Source organism: Chionomys nivalis, chromosome 11, assembly GCF_950005125.1.
Source record: "Chionomys nivalis chromosome 11, mChiNiv1.1, whole genome shotgun sequence".
Lineage (NCBI taxonomy): Eukaryota > Metazoa > Chordata > Mammalia > Rodentia > Cricetidae > Chionomys > Chionomys nivalis.
This window is the reverse complement of record NC_080096.1, coordinates 2,896,339-2,917,736: the sequence shown is the minus strand read 5'-3', so window position 1 is coordinate 2,917,736 and position 21,398 is coordinate 2,896,339. Positions and strand designations below refer to the sequence as shown.

The 21,398-nt window shown below is 50.1% G+C and overlaps 1 protein-coding gene across 1 annotated transcript in view; it reads right to left on the bottom strand.

Annotated features, from left to right (window-relative positions):
• Ajap1 (adherens junctions associated protein 1) overlaps positions 1–21,398 on the bottom strand; it is a 110,586-nt gene that overhangs the window by 12,227 nt on the left and 76,961 nt on the right. The window contains exon 3 of the mRNA XM_057784565.1: positions 1,721–1,808. Coding sequence (XP_057640548.1) covers positions 1,721–1,808 — 88 coding nt within the window. The remainder of the gene's footprint in view (positions 1–1,720; positions 1,809–21,398) is intronic.

Here is a 21,398-nt window from a genome sequence, read left to right as displayed (position 1 = left end):
CCTAAAGAATGTTAGCTAGACTGAGGGGCTTCCCTCCGAGGGATGGAAAGGTTGATAGTGCTCACTGCCACTGTGGGAGAGCCTGGGCTGGTACGAGGGGCCTCTGGGGATAGCCTGGGGTGCAAGGCTGTTGGACGAACTGATGAAAGGGAGCCCCTGGCTGTCACCTCATCCAGAACACATCTGCAAACTGGGAACAGTGGCTCGCGCTAGTCCCTGCCGGGGTCTGACAAAGGGATGCTCTCATGCCCCGTGAGCTCTGCCTCACTCCCCACGGCTCTGACTGTGGGGGCTTGGAGCATGAACTGGGGACCCCACTCTCATCGGTGCAGGAATGTCAGGTGGAATGTGAGGTGACATTGAAGCGAGTGTCCTGTCTTCCATGGGTGCCACCTTACGCCTTGCTATGTCCCCTAGGCGGGGTTGGTGGAGTCTGACCGCCCCTGAAAGTGAGCAAGAGGCAGAAGGCCCCTCAGCAGAAGAGGCTGAGTCCCGCTGGCCTTCCTCACCCACCTCTGGATGCTCTCCCAGAGGGAGGGGTAGCCTGTCATGGAAGGGGTCACAAGTCTTCTCTCCTCTCGAGAAGGCCATGATGCTGCACTGTCCCACAGGTGTGCATACCTGGGGTGACCCCCATCTTCTGCTCTAGAGTTTCTTTGGGAGCTGCATTGCTATCTATGTGTCCTGGATCTACCAGGGACCCACCTGCGTAGCAGGTGCGAGGCCAGTAGAATGGGGTTTGTCCTGGGCTGTGTCCTCCCTTTGCTACCTACCTTTGGCTTTCCCCCATTTCTGGGTCTGTCCAGTTGCTGGAACCCTACTTGTCAATCACGTATATCTGGGAATCATGGAGGCACACAGCTCTGCTGGTGGACTTGAGCCTCGAAGCTCACAGCACTAGATAAATGCCTTTCTATGTGACTTCGGGTGCTGCGGGCAGCAAGGAACCCTAGCAGTCCTCTCAGTTTCTTGGGCTATAGCAGATGTACACACCCAACAAGGCCAGCCTCAAAGCAGCCCACTTTACAGGAGGAAACAGGGAAGGAAAAGCACCTGAAGCTAGGTAACGACCTAGGTTAGCAGAGAGCTGCTGCTGAAGGGAACAAGGGGACAAGGAGGCTGGCGGGTAAGCTGCCTTGACCTCCGTGGAGGCAGTGGGCCAGGAGGGGTCTGAACATCCTGCTGCTGCTTCCCTGCCTTTCAGAGCTATGGCATGGACTGCACCCTAGCAGGCAACACACACAGACGCACATGGGTCCAGACAGCTGGGTGACGGGAGAACCATATAGCCTGGGAAACCATGTCATGAAGGCTGAGCACAGGAACAACACTAAGGGCTACACTAGGAAACGGACCTGGCTGAAGCCAGTGATGGCCATGGTACCTGTGGCTGTAGTCACCTGGGACCGCCTACTCCAAGGGAATGCAACCTGTAGGCTGCCATTCAGGACACAATGTCTCATTTGATAGGGTCTTGTGTATCATAGGCTGTGTAGCTGAGGATGACCTAGAACTTCTGATCCTCTTTCCTCCACTTCCTTAGTGCTGAACCAAGGCACTCAGTGTGTGAACAGCTGGGATGGAAGCCAGAGTTTCGTGCAAGCTGGGCGAGCATTCTGCCAACCAAGTGAAAGTCCCAGTCTCTACGCATGGTCTTAAAAAGTTGGGGCTCTCCGTGCAGCCCCCAGGCATCCCACAGTCCCCCACTCCCGGGCCTTACCAATTTTTTAAGACAAGAGTTGTGATGAGTGCAGCGATGACCATGATGAGGGAGACGGTGATGGTGATGATCTGATGCACAGCCAGACCTGGAGGGAGGAGACAGAGGCGGAGTCAGAGCGGGGAGGGGCAGGGCTGGAGCTGGTGGGGGCAGACTGAAGGACAATGGGCAGTGCTTGGGTGTTTGTCTGAAGCACTAAGACTGTTCTCACCCCAGCCCACAAAGGGAGTCCCCAACCATGACCTCTTTCCCACAGTCAGCATCTCAGCAGGGACCTGGCCATGGGCAGCTGTACGCTCAGTCGATGCTTTTATCTAAATTCAAGTAACTCTGCTGAGATTCCCAAGCCCTACCCCCTTCCCTTGCCTGGTACAAATGTTCTGTTTCTCCATTCTGGAGACAAGAGCATGGGAAAGGGACTGGCCTGGCCCACCTAGGACTTTTAGAAGATGGGTCTCCAAACCACAGACCCTGAAGGCAGTCTCCCCAGGATTGTCTCCTGTCCCTAGAGTCCTCCCCATCATTCCTTGCTTGCAACATTAGTTCCTATTAGTGAAGGAATGAGGATAGGCTGAGGTCCTGTCATGCGGCCTCGGAGCCCTGTCCCTCTCCCCGGTAAAGAAGGACAGTAGACAGGACCATGCAGCTGACAGAATGCTGAGAGACGGGCAGGGCCACTTCAGCAGCAGGACAGTCAGAGACTAACAAACATTTGCTGGCCCTGCAGATGGCCAAGGTCAGGATGTCTCTTCCATCCCTCTGTAGGTGCAGGGCAGAGGGGAAAAGGGAGGTACTAGCTCCCACCTCTGATTGCACCCTAGGCCACATTCCTTTGGACCTCATCTGTCACAGCCTTCCCGGGAACAAAGAGTATCCCCAGTCGACTCTACCGGCCAGCCAGAGTGATCTGCAAGGTACACAGCCCTGGCTCTTTCCTGATATTGGCAAACATAGAACCTGAAAAGATGAAGGCAGCTTGGGGAACCTCCAGGGGAAAGCATCTTCCTCCAAGGGCTGATGTCTTTGGGATGCACAAGCCCTGTCCTGTCTCTACCCCGGCACCCAATTCTAACACCCACTCCCCAGACTCCAGCTCGTCACATCTGATGGATCTGGGGTGTTAGGGCACATGTTCCCATGTGGCAGACTGCAGTGTTCAGAAGTTGCTGGCCGCCTCCCAGAGACCATCACACAAGCAGATGTTACTTCCCTGCTAAATACGATCATCAGGGGAGACTGTTTTATGAGTGATTCCAAGTTGGCAAGGCAGAGCACATGTCCCGACTTCCCCCACCCCTATCTTTTGTGGCAAAGGGCCATTTTCCTCAATGATTCCCACTCTGGCCCCCACACAAGAAACAGTGGAGTTGACATGAGTATCACAACCACCTAGTGTGGGAAGTCCTTCTGTCTATGTGTTGCTTTTATTGGTTAATGAATAAATCTGTTTTGGCCAGAGGCTTAGCAGACTAGGGCAAGGCGGGAGTTCCAAGCAGGTAGAAGAAAAGAGAGTAGGCAGAGTCAGTGAGAAGCCATATAGCCCTCCTGGAGACAGACACCAAATGGAACTTTACCCAATAAGCCACAGCCATATAACAAATGCACAGATTGATAGAAATGAGTTAATTTAAGATATGAGTAAGCCAGAAATATGCTTAAGCTATTGGCTGAACAGTATTGCAGATAATACAGTTTCTGTGTGATTATTTTGTGGTCTGGGCAGCTGGGAACAAACAGCAGCCTTCCGCCAACAGCGACCCTCCGTCTGTATCTGTGTCCTCAAGGGCCACTATGATGCATTTTCTCTGTGCTGTGTGGTGCTTGCAATGGCCATCTCAACCATCATGGTTGCCTTCAGGAAACAGTAGTTCAATACCATTTGCTGCGATGTTGTAGCTCTCAAGGCTCATTTTAGCTTGTGACTCCTCAAATACCTGTGCTCACTTTGGGGCACTTGCTTTAGACTTCTGGGTAAGTAGCCTACTCCTCCAAGACCACTGTAAAGTGGGTTTTAAGCCAAGCTATACTGCAGAAGCCACCTTCAATCTCACCAACAGGAGTCTCTGCTAACTAAGGTCTAAGAACTACCAAAAATCTCACTGGCAGGGGGAACGTTGCAAGGGCTGGGCTGTTTAGTGGAGAACCATAGGAAGGGTGTTGTCTGCTCAGTATCCTGTCATGCTGTATCCACACATTCCCTTAGAGTGGTCAAGAGGTAGCTATGTCATTCTGAAGTACACATGCTGTTCCTTTGCCTGTGCATACAGCAAGAGGAGGAGTAAGCTGATGGAAAAGACAGCGATGATGGTGATGACAACAGTGGCTATGGGGGCAGTGATTATGATGATGGTGGTGATGATGCTGACAACTGGAGTGATGGTGATGATGTTTATAGTGGTAATGTGCAGCTGCTGCTGTTCGTAATGATGGCAATGACGACTGTGGTGTTGGTGATAAAGTGAGGATGGGGATAATGGGAATAAAGGAGATAATATGGTAATGTCAAGAAGATGGTGGTGGTAGTGGTGATGGTGATAATGGTGGTGAGGGTGAAGATGGTGGTGACGGCAATGATAGTGATGGCGGTGATAGTGATGATGGTGGTGATGATGATGGTGGTGATGATGGTGATGATGATGATGGTGATGGTAGTGATGGTGATGGTAGTGATGGTGGTGATAATGATGGTGGTGATGATGATGATGATGATGGTGGTGATGATGATGATGATGGTGATGATGATGGTGGTGATGGTAGTGATGGTGATGGTAGTGATGGTGATGGTGGTGATGGTGGTGATGATGGTGGTGGTGATGATGGTGATGGTGGTGGTGGTGATGGTGGTGGTGGTGATGGTGATGATGATTGTGATGATGATGGTGATGGTAGTGATGGTGGTGATGGTAGTGATGGTGATGATGGTGGTGGTGATGATGATGGTGATGATGGTGGTGATGGTGATGATAGTGAAGACAGTGGTGATGACAGCGGTTATAGTGATGGTAGTGGAGATTGGTAAGGAAGGCCATGGTTCCTAGGATTGTAGTAGTGACGATGTTGATTTTGGTGTCTGTGTGACGATGGTGATGATGGCAATCCTGACAATGATGGCAGTATGATGTTGATGATGATATACATTTAGAATTTGGTGGTGGTGATAATAGTCACAACTATCATCAGCATTACTCAAATTCTCTCTGTGACCATCATTATCAGCCTCATCCTTTCACAATCAACGTCATGGTCATCATGGCTGCCATTATCACAGTGAGGATGGTGGTGACGGTAATGATCACAGATACACACTCAATAAGCAGCAATGTGCTGTTCTCTTGTGTAGTCCTGGCAACACCTCTTAATGGTAGAGTCTACAGTTACTGGTCTCGGAAGGGAGAATCACCCAGGGGATCTATATCCAGTCTTCAGATCATACAGGACCCACTGGCTCCAACACAAATATACTGCCCATTCCTGGGCAGTCTTGGTTAATCTAAGCATTGCGTGTTAATCTGCTTTCTCCCTGACTCTGTCAGAGGTCAGTTCCTCTCCCCTTGAAAGCCTGCCCATGGAGGCAGATACTCACCCCCACCACCTCTTCTGTGGGAAGGCTCCATGGACACTGCTCCAGGACAGGCCACACCCCAACTCCCATGTCAAAAGCTACATCTTGGTTCCTTGTGGCGGTGAATGTGCCACATTCTAGGTCAAGGCTAGAGAACTCAGTGGCTGGGCACATGGCAGATGAAAAGAGCAGAAGGAAGAAGAGAGTAATAGCAGCGTCATGGGCTGGCTTACTAGGGTCCTCCAGGGGCAAAGAGAACCCCCACAGGGAGAACAGACCTGCTGGCCGCTTCCAAGAATCTCCAGGATCAAGCAGACTCGGGGTGCCCCTCAACCCTGGCCTCTTTTCTTGTTCCTGAGAGAATCATTTTGTGGAGCTGACTATCTGCAGATGCCCAAGTTCACAGAGAAGAGGACCACAGGGCATCTTCCACACTGAACCCCTCACCACCTTCTCTGTAGGTGAGACTGGAAAAACACTAAACCTACTCTTTTGATAGGTGGAAGAAACAGAGGCCCAGAGAGGAAAATAGTTGACTCAGGGGACCCTCCTCAGTGATGGCTCTAAAGGAAGAATACTGGCCTTTGGCTATGGTCCTTGTAAGTTTTCAAACCCCTTCAAAAGGACTCAAATCATCACCATCTGTGCATCTGTGCCTATGCCATGCACACACAGCCTTGCTGAGAACCTTGCAGTAGTGGTTATATGTCAAATTGCTGTATTTATTACTGAGAAGCAATAAATGAGGGAACTAGGAACAAAGGTGTACTGGTTAGGTTTTCATCAACTTGACACAAACTAGAACCACTTGGGACAAGAGACCTTAGTTGAGGAATGGCCTCCATCTAACTGGCCTGTGGGAAAGTCTGGGGGTTCATTTTCTTGATTAATAATAACCATGCTTGGGCAGGTGACTCTCGGTGTGCAAGAAAGTAGACTGAGCAAACCCCGGGGAGCCAGTCAGTAAGCAGTGTTCCTTCATGACCTCTACTTGAGTTCCTTGCCTTGATGTCCCTTCATGATGGGCTACAGGCTTTCTTGATGAAATAAACTCTTTCCTCCACAAGTTGCTTTTGGTCATGGTGTTTTGCCACAGTGATAAAAAACCAAACTAAGACAAGTGTCAAAGCCAAGTGCACATTAAAAAAATTGAGGGGGGGGAGAATTTCACATGTGAGTTCTTTATTTACATAACTTCTACCTCTCTGTCTTCCCCCACTCCTGAGTGTTCCTCAAATTCAGGACCTCTTCTAATTATTATTATAGAATAATTATAATAATTATTATTATAATACACACATACCAGCAGGCCAGCCTACTGAGCCATTTTAGTGTTTCTCATATGTACATGGGTTCCGAGCTGACCACTTGGGATTATATAACCTATTTGGGGGAGGACCCAGTCCCTGGAGAAGCCTGACCATCCCTCTTTCAGCAGCCACTGGTCAGCTGCCATTCTTCATCCAGGGGTGGGGCCTTGTGAAATTTTGCCTAACACCTTGGCCTGTTGATGGGAGATGTCATCATGCAGGCCTCCTTTAAGCAGTCATACTGTTGAGATTTCATGAGTGCAATTTCTCTGTAATGTCCAGAAAAGACTGTCCAACTTTAGAAGCAAGAGCTATGAGAAGAACCTACAGACCCCATAGTTACGGTGGTTGAACAAAGACCAATCCAAGTAATATTTCTGGGAAGCAGTTAGGATAGTGGGTTATCTATAAATTCTTTCCTCCCACTGGAAGGCTTTCTACTGAGGAGAGAGTAGAGCCACAGGGAAAGTTATATGATGTTTACAGACCCTGTGGTTTTCTATCTCATCTTCTCCAGATGCCAGGAATGGTTCCCTCATCTTCTGAAGTTACTCATCTTCATATGGAACTAATGTAGGCAAATCTTTGTTCACAAGATAAAATTAATAAATAATTTAGGCGTTGTAGGAAGTGTAGTAAGCTTGTATTATGTATATATTAGTATAGTATCATTATTTTATATTATAATAACAATATTATAATATAAACTAATACTATATATTATAATATTACTAGGTATAGTCGTTATGCACAGTCAGTTTGGATTACTGCAACAAAATAGTGGAGGCAGATAACTTTATAAAGAGAAAAGGTTCCTTCAGCTCACAGATTTGGAGGCTCAAGGACGTGGTGTCACCATGTCATGATGGATAGTAATGGCTAGAGAACATGCAGGAGTCACACAGTTATGGAGAATGGGGGGATGAGAGAGAGGGAGAGGTGTGAAGCTCTTGGATCTCACAGTCCTGTCTGAGGGCATGGAACTTGTGTTCCAAGTACCTTCCTTTAGACCTCAGTTCTTGAAGGCCCCAGTACCTCCCACACCATCATCCTGGGATCAGATTTCCAGGTGCAATGGACTCTTGGAGCCACTGAAACTGCACCCCAAATATGTCAGCCTCTGTGCTTGGCTCTGCCGCCAAGGTGCAAAATCCGCCATAGATGATGTCCAAAAAATATCTGTCACTGTGCTTCAATAAAACTTTATAAAAGTAAACAGCTGTCATATCCAGCCCATGGATGACATTTTTCAGAATTCTCTCTGAGGTAAGCATCCAAAGGGAGGCAGGGTTTATTGTAGCCTTAATGAAAGTATTTATCTGTTTTAAATGACTGACTACAGCTGAGGCTCCCACTGTAAACCTGTGGCTCAGAAGACGAGACTCTTCCTTTCTCTCACCAGAGCATTCCATGGGCTACTGTCTCGATGATTTAAACACAGCCACGGTCCCCTGCCCAGCAACAGTGCTCACTGCTCTGGATTCGGTCTGCCCCCGTGCAGCGTTTTGACAGTAGGCCACTTTGCATGATGCGCCTCTAGAGAACTCAATTTGATAGGATTCTTGATTTTGGAAAACCAAAACTCACAGAGAAATTGACTGATTTAATCCCTTCAGTGGCACTCAGAATTATTTCAGCTCTCCGCCTGTCTGTCTCAATTGTCTCTGTTTATGTTGAAAAGAACCTGCATCTTCTGAATGAGGATGACTGGATCACAGGAACAGAAGGGCTCCAGCACTATGAACTCACTTTGCAAGAGTGAGGACCTGAATGTGATCCCCAGAATCCACGCACAAAGACTGGGCTCGGTGCAGCAAGGTGTTTCCCCAGCATGGGGAAGGCAGAAACCAGAGCATCCTTAAGCCTTGCTGGTCACCCATTAGAGCCCAATCGGTGATCTCCAAGACAGAGAGCTGCCTCAAAGGAGGTGGATGGCATCCCTGAGGATGACACCCAAGGTTGTCCTGTCCTTCATATGCACATCCCCCTGTGCATTCAGGTGAATACACACATGCATACACATCTATAAATTAAAAATAATATTCAAAACTTTAAAGGAGACTACCCAGGTCTTCCAGGGATTCGTCACACTAGTCTCTGGAAAGGATTCTGACTGCTGCGTGGGTGTCAGATTCTCAGGTAGTAATCCCCCAACCATGCCCCTCCTTTTAAACCAGTGCCTCTGAACACTCATACCTTGGATCAATTCCCTCTGGCTAAGTCTCTGGTGGCCCTTAAATAACACAAGCAGGGACACCCGCCCCATAAACCCACTGACCCTGTACAAAGCAATCCTTGAGCTGTCCTCACTCCAGCTGCCGGGCGGGCTGTGATCAGCTTGACAATAATGTCCCCTCAAAGAAAGAAGCATTCCCCAGATGAAGTTTTTAGAAGGCTATGAACTTCCTCTCCTCCACTTTCAAGGTCAATCCCGAGTTGCATCTTGTAACTAACTCCGTGAATTTGGATGTGGTCCTGGAGTCTGGAAGCACACAGTGTGGGAATGCTTGCTTCCCTGTCCTGACAGGTGTTATTGTCCCTGCTAATTTAGGGGCTCTTTCTGCTCCTGGTAATTGCCACTGTATACTAATGTGCTAGGAATCAGCTGCCATGCAGATAATGAAAAATTATACCCAGAATAATGGATGGGGACAGATGGATTACCAAGCTCCACATCAATCAATAGGGCTTTTATGGTTATATTTGTGGTGGTTTGTAATAAGATCTGGCCCTGGAGATTGATGGGGAAGTTGGTAATCCATCTCTGGGTCTGAACGAGGTCTTATTAAAAGAAGCCGAATCAAACATGGGCCATTGTCCGTGGCAAAAACAAACCCATCATGGCTTCTCTTCTAGTGTGGGAGGGGTGAGCCATGCATTTGGCTGTCAAGCTTGGATGAAGACAAGAGCAATGGCCTTGGAATTTGCCAAGGTAAGTGGATGGCATTTCTGAGCTTAGAGTAGCACATTTGACAGAGCAGAGGCCTTGTACACCTCTGTGATGGGAGCAAAGGCCCAGTGGCCACTGGGAATAAGCAAGACTCAGGGGCCAGTTTGACGGGTAGAAGGTTACTTGGGACATCCATATGTGCCCGTTCTGGAATGTTCACAGAAAAGCAAGACCACTGGTTTTGATGGCAGGAACACAGAGAAGCAACTTTGCAAAATTTTCAAAGGGGTAGGTAGGTGGGTCCATTGGGGTCCTTCTGACAAACACAGCAAACAGCATGTAGGCAGAGAGATTGTAAGGGAATTGACTCACGAAGTTACTGGGGGCACAAAGTCCCACCATCTGCCAATAACAAGCAGGAGAGCCAGCACATCCATTGTGTGGTTCTGTCCCAGGTCAAAGGCCTAAAACCTGGAACTCATGATGAGAACCTCAGTTCAAGACCCAAAGCCTGAGCATCAGCCTTGGATGAATGGGTGTCAGCACCAGAGTCCAAAGGCCCAATGACTTAAGAGGTCTAACATGCAAGGGCAGAAGGTGATGGATGCTGCCCTTCCCCAGTCTTTCTGGTCCATTGGAAATCTCAACTGATTAGTGGATGGCCACACACATAGTAAGAGAGGATCTGGGCTCTGTCTGTTGATGGGAACATTTATGCTTTCCAGAAGTAACCAGAAATATTGCTGCAAACTTTGCCTGGCCAAGCTGGCACACAGAACTCATCATCACTTTGAGTGGCAGTCCAGTTGAAGGGTCCAGTCCAGTTCATAAGAAGGGCCTTCAGTTTAGCACAGGGTCACACTTGAAAGGTAGAGTCCCCAAGGGAAGGACTCTGCTGCCTCATTGGTTTCAGCTTTATCACAGCAGCTCAGTGAAGGGGGCTGTTCTCCGAGAACCACCCCTAAGGATCTCAGCTCCATATGGTGCAGAGATCAATAGGCATTTATTGGTATTATACAGTATCTATGGTGACACCTGGGCAAAGGGTGGTGGTTCTACTGGGGTCTAGAGAGCAGAGGCCAGAGAGACTGGTGAACAACCCACAGTGTACCTGTTGACTGGCCTGAAAGGGCTGTAGCACCAAGGCCAAGAAGACGTGTGTTAGATGGTAGCAATGTCCTTTAACCACAGGTGTGTGGTCTCAAAACGCCACCTCCCCTTCATAGTTCTCCCTGCAGGCTCTGCCTTACAGGTGACAAGGTGGCTTGGGGGAGGGACAAGAGCTGACATTCACGTGACGGTGACAGCATGCTAATCATTGTTCTAGGAGAATTAATTCATGCTCAGCTTCCTACAGCACCAAGGGGGTTGGGTAGAATTCAAGGAAATGAAGTCTGCACCATGCCAATTTGGGGGTCCCCATGACCACCTTCAAGTTGAGGAATTAACTAGGGAGACCCATGACACTCAGAAAGATCCTAACGTGTAATCACAGCTGATCACAGGGCTGGGATGTAGCTCAGTTGGCAGAGGGCTCGGCTAGCATGATAAAGCTCTGGGTTTGACCCCGAGCATCACATAAAGCAGGCACGGTGGTGTTTGCATGGAATACAGTAGAAGCAGGGGATCAGGAGCCCAGGGTCATCCTTGGTCATATGGCATGCTCGAAGCCAGGTAGTGCTACAACGCTGCGTAAGTTTTATTTTAATAAGTAGCATTTCTGCTAGGGGTGGTTTCCTGTGAAGAGCTACTGGTCATCGATGGCTTAGAGGGAGGAAGAGTCACTCACTCTTCTTTAGACACTAGACACAGACAATGGGAGGTTGTCTGTGCTCCAGTAGATGGCCCTACAACCATGTGCTTATGAGCAGCGCTAACTGGACTCCAAAGATTGCAAACAAGAAAGAAAGGAAGGGATGGAGGGGGGGAAGGAAGGGAGGGAGGGAAGGAGGAAGGGAGGGAGGGAAGGAGGAAGGGAGGGAGGGATGAAATCAGGAGGACATGGTGGGGACACCGGGGAGAGTCTGAGGCAGGGAGTGGTGGATGGGTTTTAGGACACCGTTCATGATCAGAAAGAGAAAGATCAGCCAGGCTTGAGGTGAGAGCCGGGGTGAACATCCAAATGTCTCTGCCAAACATGAGAAGGCAAGGGGCACTAACTGCTTCCAGAAGCCACGGGTGATGTGTGGAGTAGCCATGACAGATGTTTGTCTTAGTTCAGTGTCCATCAGGTAGACATGGCTGACTGCCTGCTCAGTCTATCTGCTAAGCCCCCAGACAAATGAACACTATCATCTCAGGCAGGACATCCTAGGTTTGGAGGTCCTCTTAGGAACTTAGAACAAGGACATTTCTTAGGGTGGGACTAACCAACAACTGATCCAAGCAGGCTCATTCCACAGCCCATGCCCTCCACACCACACCTCAAGGCCTTGTGGAATGGCGGTCTGTCCTCCACAAGGGAACCAGCTCTGGCCACTGTGCTGGGACCAAGTGACTCTAGCAGACTACCAACAGCTTTGTGTTGGGTGGGGATCTAAGAGGGACCTGAGGGTGCTCTCGGGGTCCTGACACGGGGCAGCATTAACTCTGGGTGGGCCACAGCAGTGAGTAAATTCCTCCGGATAAAACAGAATTCACAATTTACATTGGGCATTTTCTTTTAACTTGAGAAAAGTTAGTACCACAGACGGGAAGTATGGAGAGAACCACTGGTTTTGATGACAGGAATACAAAGAAGCAACTTTGCAAAGTTTTCAGAGGGGTGGGTGGGTCCATCGGGGTCCTTCTGACAAACACAGCAAGCAGCATGTAGCCACGAAAATGCACCTCATTTTAAACAGGTCTCAGTAGACATGATTCCTCGTGGATCTCAAGACAAAAATCAACCTAGATGCAAAGTAAGCCCCAGGTCCATGGCTATGGTCCTCACAAGAGGCAAAAGAGGAGAGGCACAGAGAAAGAGCCCATGTCAAGATGGAGGCAAAGGTTGGAGGGATGGGGCCATAAGCCAAGGAATGCTGAGACTCACCAGAGAGAGAAGGAAAGGGGTTCCAGAGTTGACCCCTGGCAGGATGTTGAACTTCAGCTTCCAGAACTGGGAGGGGTGGCTCATTTTTTTGCTTTCAGTGCCCATTAACACCTCAGGGGACCCCGTGAAGCCACACGCTGCGCAGAGTGACTGCTCTTATTCAGGAACTGACAGTGGAAAGGTCCATGCAGAGAAAAGACATGGACTTCCAGCCACACCCGGTGCACAGGTCCTCACGAGTGGCTGCTTCTACAAACAGGGCTCTGAGTCTGCTTCTCGGTACACATCTGAGACTTCCAGGGAGGGTGGGATTGCAGACCTTGATGTCGCTGGCCTGCCCACCTCACCTTTCCCCACATATCATACAGACCCCACAGTTCCAGACTAGAAACAGACTGAAGGGGACAGTGGGGTGGGCCCACTGGCAGATTCTGTAAAATTTTTTTGGCGCCACTAGCCCCATTCATTTCTATATTCTCCCTGGTAGACTGCGTTCATTTGGCCACTGAAGAAAATGCCCATAGGCCATCTGGGAAGGAAGCTCAGTTGGTAAATTGCTTGTCTTGGGAGAATAAAGACCTGAGAATACCCGAAGTCCCCCATAACAACGCCAGGTACAATGATGCATGCTTACAACCGCAGCTAGGGGAAGCAGGGACAGGAGGATCTCTGGAAAGCATTGATCAGCCAGTCTAGACCAACTGGCAAGCTCCAAGCCAATGAGAGACCCTGTCTCTAAAGAGGCAGACCATGTTCCCAACGATAACATTCAAAGCTGTTTTCTGGCCTCTCTATGCATGTGCACATGAACATGCCAACAAGTACGTGTGTGCGTGCGCACACACACACGCACACACACACACACACACTTAAAAAAATTAGTCATTTGTGGCTGCTACCCAAAAGGACCCTAGAGTTCTAGGGTGGACACTGTGGTGAGGCAGGAATTGAGGGATGGGCAGAGTCTTCTCTGTGCCCCTCCTTCTGCATGACCAGCCCAATCAGTGTGGGCTGGCAGAGCTTCAACTGCTCTGAAAACCAGGGGAGGCTGCCGCCTTCAGATCCAGTTCACTGGCTCTGGAAATGGGTTACACCGACAAGCCAGGCTCATCCGTCTGCTACTCTGACCCTCATAGACCACAGCCTGGCAGAAGAGTGAGGATCAGGGCTGGGCTGGGGTGGAGGAGATATAGTTCTGGCTGCCTAAACTAGGGGATGATAGGCAGCGTCTTCCCTAGCAGGAAGGCCAATCACCAGGGACTTTCGGAGCTTGCCGTGAGAGAGGGTGGCACCAGCAATGTCCGGCAGTTCAAATCACAAGCTCACTTGGGCAGCGTGTCCGAAAGTGCTCATCTTGCTGGAGGACACAGGCAGCTGACTGGTTGCTCTGAGCATGCTCCAGAGCAGATATGGAAATGACCCGCTTCTCTCTCTCTCTCTCTCTCTCTCTCTCTCTCTCTCTCAACTCAGTGTTTGAATCCTCCACAAAGAAGCAGCCTCCAGAGGCTGGTGCAGGCAAGCTGGCCTTGCAAGGTGCTAAGAAGAGATTAGGAGGGACCATCACAAGGAGGGGAAGGAGAGACAAGGAGGGGAAGGGGACACAAGGAGGGGAAGGGGACACAAGGCAGAGACAACACTGCAAGGCTGTCTTTGGTGTGGGAAGCTTCACTTAGTAGTGGGGAACAAGGCAGACATTTTCCAGGGCCAGGCCCCAGCCTCCACAAGCCACGTGTGAGTTCTGAACTGCCTCTATTAGACCTGGCACCCACCTCAGCAGCAACCAGAACTCCACCCCAGAGGCACCATCACTTCCCAGAGGCACTTAGCATTGTGTCCTGGAGGTACCACCTTCTAGCACTGGCTGCCTCTAATCCTAAATTTAGGTACAAATGGGCCAATCTTGTCACGGTAGCTCCTTCCAAAGTCAGCACACCTCTGTCTACAGTGACCTGTCAGAAGACAATGTTCCACGCGTGGGTCAGTGCCCAGCAGGGGGGGCTAAGGAACCCAAAGGAAGCTGCCCATACAGGGCCCTGCTGGCACACAGTAGATTCTCCAAGGAGGGTGATCACGCACTCTGGTTGTGACTTTGGCAGATTTTAACACAGAGTTGGAGATGGAATGTGCCTGACTGAAGTGCAAACCATTCAGAGAGGATCCTCTGTAGGGACTGGGTCCAAACAAACAGAAGAACCAACTCCATGGCATCAGAAAGTCCCGGGTTGCTCATTGCACATCATAGTCGTGAAGTTACCCCCGAGAGCATCACATGTTGAAGGCTTGGTATTAATGGAGACAACGGCTGAGTGGTGGATCATGGGGGTGCTTCCTTCCTCTGGAGATGATTTCACCCGTGGACTTCTGATTGATCATGGATGGCTGGAGATGGGTCTGGTTGGAGGAGTTAGGCCACTATGGGGGTAGCTTTTTGTTTTGTTTTTTCGAGACAGGGTTTCTCTGTGTAACAGCCCTAGCTGTCCTGGAACTAGCTCCTGTAGACCAAGCTGGCCTCGAACTCACAGTAATCCATGTGTCTCTGCCTCCCAAGTGCTGGGATTAAAGGTGTGCGCCACCACCGCCCAGATAAGGGTGTAGCTTTGAAGAGAATCATTTTAGTGCCCCTTTCTGGTCAGTCTTTGATTCCTGACCACCATGCAGGAGCAGCTCTGCCCTGCCATGTTTTCTATGACAGAGGACTCTTGGTGGTCCTCTGAAGACATCATGAACCCATGATAGCCATGGTTTAAATGTGTCCCCTTGACTTGGTAGACCTGAGATGGAATACTTGCTCTGTCTTGCCACACAAGGTTCTCTATCATGTTACAATGCTCTCGCCAGAGGACATACCATGGTCCTGGACTTTCCAGTCTCAAGGACTGTAAACCAAACAAATGCCTTGAATTTATAAACTTCCTGGTCTAGGGCAGCAGAAAATTAATTAAGACAAAGAGGAATAGAATTGTGAACTTGATCAACTTTGTAGCAGATTTGACTCATATTCCAGGCTGGGTCTGTCAGCCAAAGCTCAGAGGTAACACACACAAGACTTGCGTGGCAGCATCGGTTTCAGGGCAGGTGTACTGTCTGCCCTGTCCTGGGTGTGGGGGAGGAAAGGGGGTGGTGCAGGGACCTTCACAGTGAGTTTATCTTCAGACAGATGCTGTTAGCTGTATCCTGTAGACACAGGTCATTCGTGAGAACAGTCCACCCCTGAGCTCCCTTGTGATATGTGACATGTAAAACATGGCTTTTCAGTGAGAGGATCTCGGGCAAGGATGTGCCTCCACTCAATGCCACCCTCTGATTTTCATCCTTGGGTCCAAGGATCCTCCAGGGAGACGTGGTTGGAGAGTAATGTCCCAGATGGAAAGGCATGAGCGTCTGTCACTCGCCAGCTTATTAGACTACTGCATACTGGGGTCCTCCTGTGTGCTGGTATTGCTATCTCTAGCTGAGGTTCCTCCTGTGTGCTGGTATTACTATCTCTAATTGAGGTTCTACTGTGTGATGGTATTACTATCTCTAACTGAGGTTCCTACTGTGTGTTGGCATTGCTATCTCTAGCTGAGGTTCCTACTGTGTGCTGGCTGGCATTACTATCTCTAGCTGAGGTTCTACTGTGTGCTGGAATTGCTATCCCTAGCTGAGATCCTGTTGTGTGCTGGCTGGCATTGCTATCTCTAGCTGAGGTTCCTACTGTGTGCTGCCTGGTATTGCTATCTCTAGCTGAGATCCTACTGTGTGCTGGTATTATTATCTCTAAGACAGCAGAGGTGAAGAAAGATAGTCTCTACCAGAGCAAGTGCCGTCTCAACACTAACAGACACGCAGCTACATCCTCCGCTGGTCTCACTCTGACCCCACCACCCCTCCAGGGGTCTTTGTCACATAGGAGAAAAGACGAGGTCAGAGGCATAAACCTGGGTTTGTAGACGAAATGAGGGCACAGGAGGGCTGTGGACAATCTCCATGATCCACACGGGGAGGCCACGGGAGCTGTGGCATCTTAGCTTCTTTAAGACCAATCTCAGGTTCTTCCCAACCACAAACTGGGTGGCAGCACTCGGCTGGGTAGAGGGCACCCAGAGAGTTAGATGGCAGAGCTGAGACATTCCATGAAGTGGACCTGACTCGATGTGTTTAACCTGCCTTTCTTGGGCTTTCCTGGACTGAGTCAGAACCACAAAACCCAAGGGCACAAACACAGGGGGAGCATTTAGGATACTGTGAAAGTCTTGCTCTGGAATCTGTCCTGTGGGCCCTCCTTTCTAGGCATGCCTACTGCCCAGACTCCCCATAAACAGCAGGCAGGAAGGCAGAGGTGGCTTGGGAAATGCCAACCTGGGAGGCCCAGTACTTGGTGAGGAACCTGATATAGGCTGGTTCTTGCTAGTCATAAAAGACACAACCACTAGGTATGTCCACTCACAAGGGCACCCGTGAGCTCTGACCTGGCCCATAGCCCTAACCAAGAGACCCCACTGCGTGGATAGTCATTCGCACTTCAACCCTCATGCGGTTACAACCTCCAATGCTAAGGCCCTTGCAGGCCTGGAAGCTTCTGGCCAAAATGCAGCCCAGGGAAGGAGCTGAGGCCAAACTTCTGTCACTACATTGAAAGACACTAGCCTTCATGGAGCTAAAGACGAGTGATGGAGTCTGCTTGATCAGACTCAACATGGCTCCCAGCCTTTCCCCAAGGCCTGTGTGCACTGTCTGGTAAACCCAGGCTTATCTAGCACCTTATCAGTCAGTTGGCCTGGAACCTCCAACCTCCATATCTAACCAGGGTCCTCATCCTCCAACCCAAACTCCACAGAGATCCTGGCCTGCCTTCAGTGAAATTCCAGTCAGGTCTGTTTAGCCAGACTCTTTCACCACAGAGATTTCCTCTTGGTCATCTGTCCATCTTGGCCCTATATGTTTTGTTGGTCCCCACCTGCCCTGCTGTTCCACCTTCTCCACAGTGGAATCATGAAGGGCGGCACGAGATCCTCACCCACCCCCGTGATCTCTGCTCTTCCATCCAGGTTTCTAGCAGTGCCCTGACAAATGTCTTCCTGAGCCCCAGCCTCAGATCTTCCCAAGAGTTCTGAGTCACACCTCCGTGCTTAGACTGAGTCCAGAGGCAGGGTAAGCCTCTCACAATCACTCTGGGCCAAGACTCCCAGCTGCCCATAAGCCCAGATATAGCAGTGAGGGTTCAGTTGTCATCAACCCTTGGCGGCACTCTCAGAGCCTTTGAAGGTGTGGTCGGTCCTCTTACTCACCCTAGGGAGCTCCAGTCAGGCAGCTGAGCAAGTGTGCGGCACTCTGAAGTTAGGGGTCCAGTACTTAAGGGGTCAGTGTGAAGGCAGGCCTAGCTTCCCAGGGGCTCTCCAGTGCTAAGGCTTCCCTTAGGGGCTATTGCTAAATTCAGTAGCAGCCACAACCATTATGCCACCAGTAAAGAGGGGAATGGATCCATTTGAAAGAATCCTGTCCCTTCTGCACTCTTCCAAACCCTTTCTCTGAAGGCAGTAGGCAAGGAGATGAGCCTACAGATTAGTACAGAGGCTGAGAATTACCAGACCCCACCTCCCAGCTTTGCTGCCAGCAGGGGAGAGTCACACCAAAGCAGGGCACCCTCCCCCAAAATTTGCCCACTGAGGTTTCTATAAGATAGACAGGAGCAACCTGGTAATGTCAGCTTCAGGGCACTGCCCCTACCACACATGACCTCAGCTAAGAAGGAGGACAGATGGGGTGGGGAGGCGAAGGAATTCAGATTCCTGTGGAAACCTCTTTGCTCTGTGCTTGGACCTCACGATGTCCTAACCTGTGCTTTCCAGGAGGCTTTCCAAGGCCCAAGACTATGACATCAGTGAGAACAACAGAAACATGCCCAAGCCATCCATGGTAGCCTGGAAAATTGAGCCGGGATGACCCTGTCAGTTAAAGGATGCACGAAATCTGTGCTCCTCCCTACCTCTCCTCAGTGCTAGCTCCTGGGGACCAGGGAAGCATCCACAGGAACCACAGAAGGGGAAAAAGGGAGGTAAAGAATGTTCAAGAATGACAAGATACAGAGAAAGAGGGAAGTCCAGTTTCAGTCCACAGAAGGCTGGCTGCTTGTTGGCAGAGAAAGGATTCCATGCTACATTGGAGGCCAGCCTCAGAGAAGGAGTTGGCAGAGGACCACACAGAACCTCAGTCACAACTGCTCACTCTGCCAAGGACAAATACAAGCAGACAGCCGTGGCTAAGCACCCACGTGATGTTGCATGTGCGTGTGTGAAACTCAAGTTTCAAGCCATTTCCACGTGCTGTGAGGGCACACCTTGATTCCTTCAACCCTTTTCTACACACAAAAGCCATCCCTAGCTCTTAGAGTGAGCGCACACAGGAAAGGGTGAACGTGGACTGTGGCTGTCATAGGCCACACCCTGATTCACAGTCTCACAATGTCTTTGAAGTTCTGTACACACAATGCCCAACATCCAACAACAGAAGATAACCAGACATGCCAGAGGACAGGGCTGAGAGCAGAAACCAAGGAAAGAAAACAGAAAAGACCCAAGAAATCATTGCAGGGAATAACCGACTCTACCCCGGAGTTATCAGACACTAGCTCTGAAGTAAGAGTAATTAATAAACATAAAAAGATATGAGAGGATGGAGAATTCCAAGGGAGAACTGGGACACGGATAATGCTAATATTGTATATGTAAATAATGTGTATGAATAATTCATATATGAATAATACATGTGAAACGTTTGAGGAGAGTGGCGTTTATTCCTGTTAATCCCTTTGTTACTGGTCGTGAGCAATGTTTGCTTCCTTTGGAATGGGACTCGGGTCCCCGGCCTGCCTTCAAATTCTCCCTGAGTTTTAAGACTGCAACCACTGGGGCCTGAATGGGACCAAGGAGGCAGCTCCTGGGTGCTCACTCTGCACAGTCTGCTTCCCTGGAACACGTTTTCCACACACATGAAGAAAAGTTTAGCTACAAAGACCTTTGAAAATCATTGGGTTGGTGACTGCACAGGGTCCCTGAGCCAGGAATGATACCAGAGGCTGCAACAGAGAGGAGATACATGGGCTTCACCCATCCTCTTAGGAAACGATGAGGGGGGGGCCAGGGAAGGGGACCTGCTGAACGCTACCAGTAGCCACAGGCCAGGGAAGGGGACCCACTGACTGCTACCAGTAGCCATGGGCCAGGGAAGGGGACCCACTGACCGCTACCAGTAGCCATGGGTAGATCTTAGTTTGGTGTAAGTCTGCAAAGAGCATAAAAAGTTCCGAGCTGGGCCAGGAGCTCTCTGAGGTCGACCTTCAGAGCCCAGCCTCAGCTTCCTGCCTCCAAGTCATACCAGTTGTCCTGTCCTGAGTAAATTATCACAAAGCAGCATCGTAGGGTGCGGGGTGGGAGTGGACGCGAGTGTTCAGAGGACCAGAGGAGCTCAAAGAAGGACAGGTGCTCCTGGCCTCGACACTAGTGAGGGCATCGGGAAGAGGAGGGAATGGTGCCATCACTAATCTTGCTCGTCACCTTGATGGGATTTAGAGTCACCATGGAAACAAAGCGCCAGAATGCAGGCCTGTGAGGGATTTTCTAATTAGGCTAATTGAGGTGAGAAGAATCCTCCTGAATGAGGGGTGGGATGGAGCTGGGACTGAACAAAAAGGAGAAAGTGAACTGAATATTCATCTTGGCTTCCTGAGTGTGACCACAGTGGACAACTGCCTCCTGCTTGCCCTATCCACCCTCCCACCATGATGGACTGTGACCCGAAATAAACCTTTATTTTTTTAAGCGCTTTTGCCAGGCATTTTGTCACAGTAAGGTCACAAGAAACCAATGCAGATGAACGCAGGCTCCTACAACCAACTCCTGCAGACACTCGCTCGCTGGCCCAGGTCCTTCCTTCTTGACATTCGCCCAGGACTTACTGTGTGCCAGGCAGACCCGTCAGCCTCGTAGCTCTGCCGGGAGGGTAGCATGGCTCTCAGAGGTCGCAGGGGCCATCCAACCATATGATCTCTGCACTGGTCACACCGGTGCATCCTCCTAACCAGCCCTTCACCTCGGCACTGGGCTGACAGTTCCTCGAGGCAACTCAAAGCTCTTCTATCACACAGCAAACCTCTTGTTCCCTGCTTCTTCATCTTAGTGGTACCACGGCATCTCTCCCTCCCTCCTCCAGCACCCCCTCCTCTGCCAGCTCTCTCTTCCTGCTCCTTCTCCTCTCTTCTTCTCTCTCCAGTCTCCTCTACCTTTCTGTTAGTCTCTTTCGCGGTGTTGTTTTACCATGGTTTTGTGTTGTACATCTTGGATGGAGCCTTCTTAACCTATCTGAGGGCTCTGGTTGGCCTGAGGCTTTACTGGCCAAGCGAACCCCAACCTAAGCCTGCCTCCTTTGGGCCAGCAGCACCACCATCCACAGAGACAGGAGCTGGTGTGCAGACACTGCCTTAGGCTAGAAGGATGACCATGTGGTCAAGGTCATCCCGCTGTGTCCTTCCAGCTGCTCTGCTCCAAGTCCTTGAGGAGACTTAGGAGGCTTGCAGCCCATGGGCCTGTCTTGTGTGATAACACTGTACAGACAATGGGGTCTCCTTCGGCTTCCGTGACACTGTGATTCTACTCCTGGACAGAGCACTGTTATCCTGCCTGCCCACCAGGTCTCTCTGCTCTTGGATAAGTTGGCCAATTTCTGGATAAAACTGTGGGGACTGTCATCCCAGGCAGAACTCACACAACTGTGGGAGGAGCTGCTTGGACTATGGATAAAGTTCCACGTCTCCCTTGTCTCCGAGTCCCTAGAGCACAGCCGGATTGTAAATATTTGGCAACTGACCGAGTGGAGGAGGAGACAGCCTCTGATCCTGTCCCAGGCTC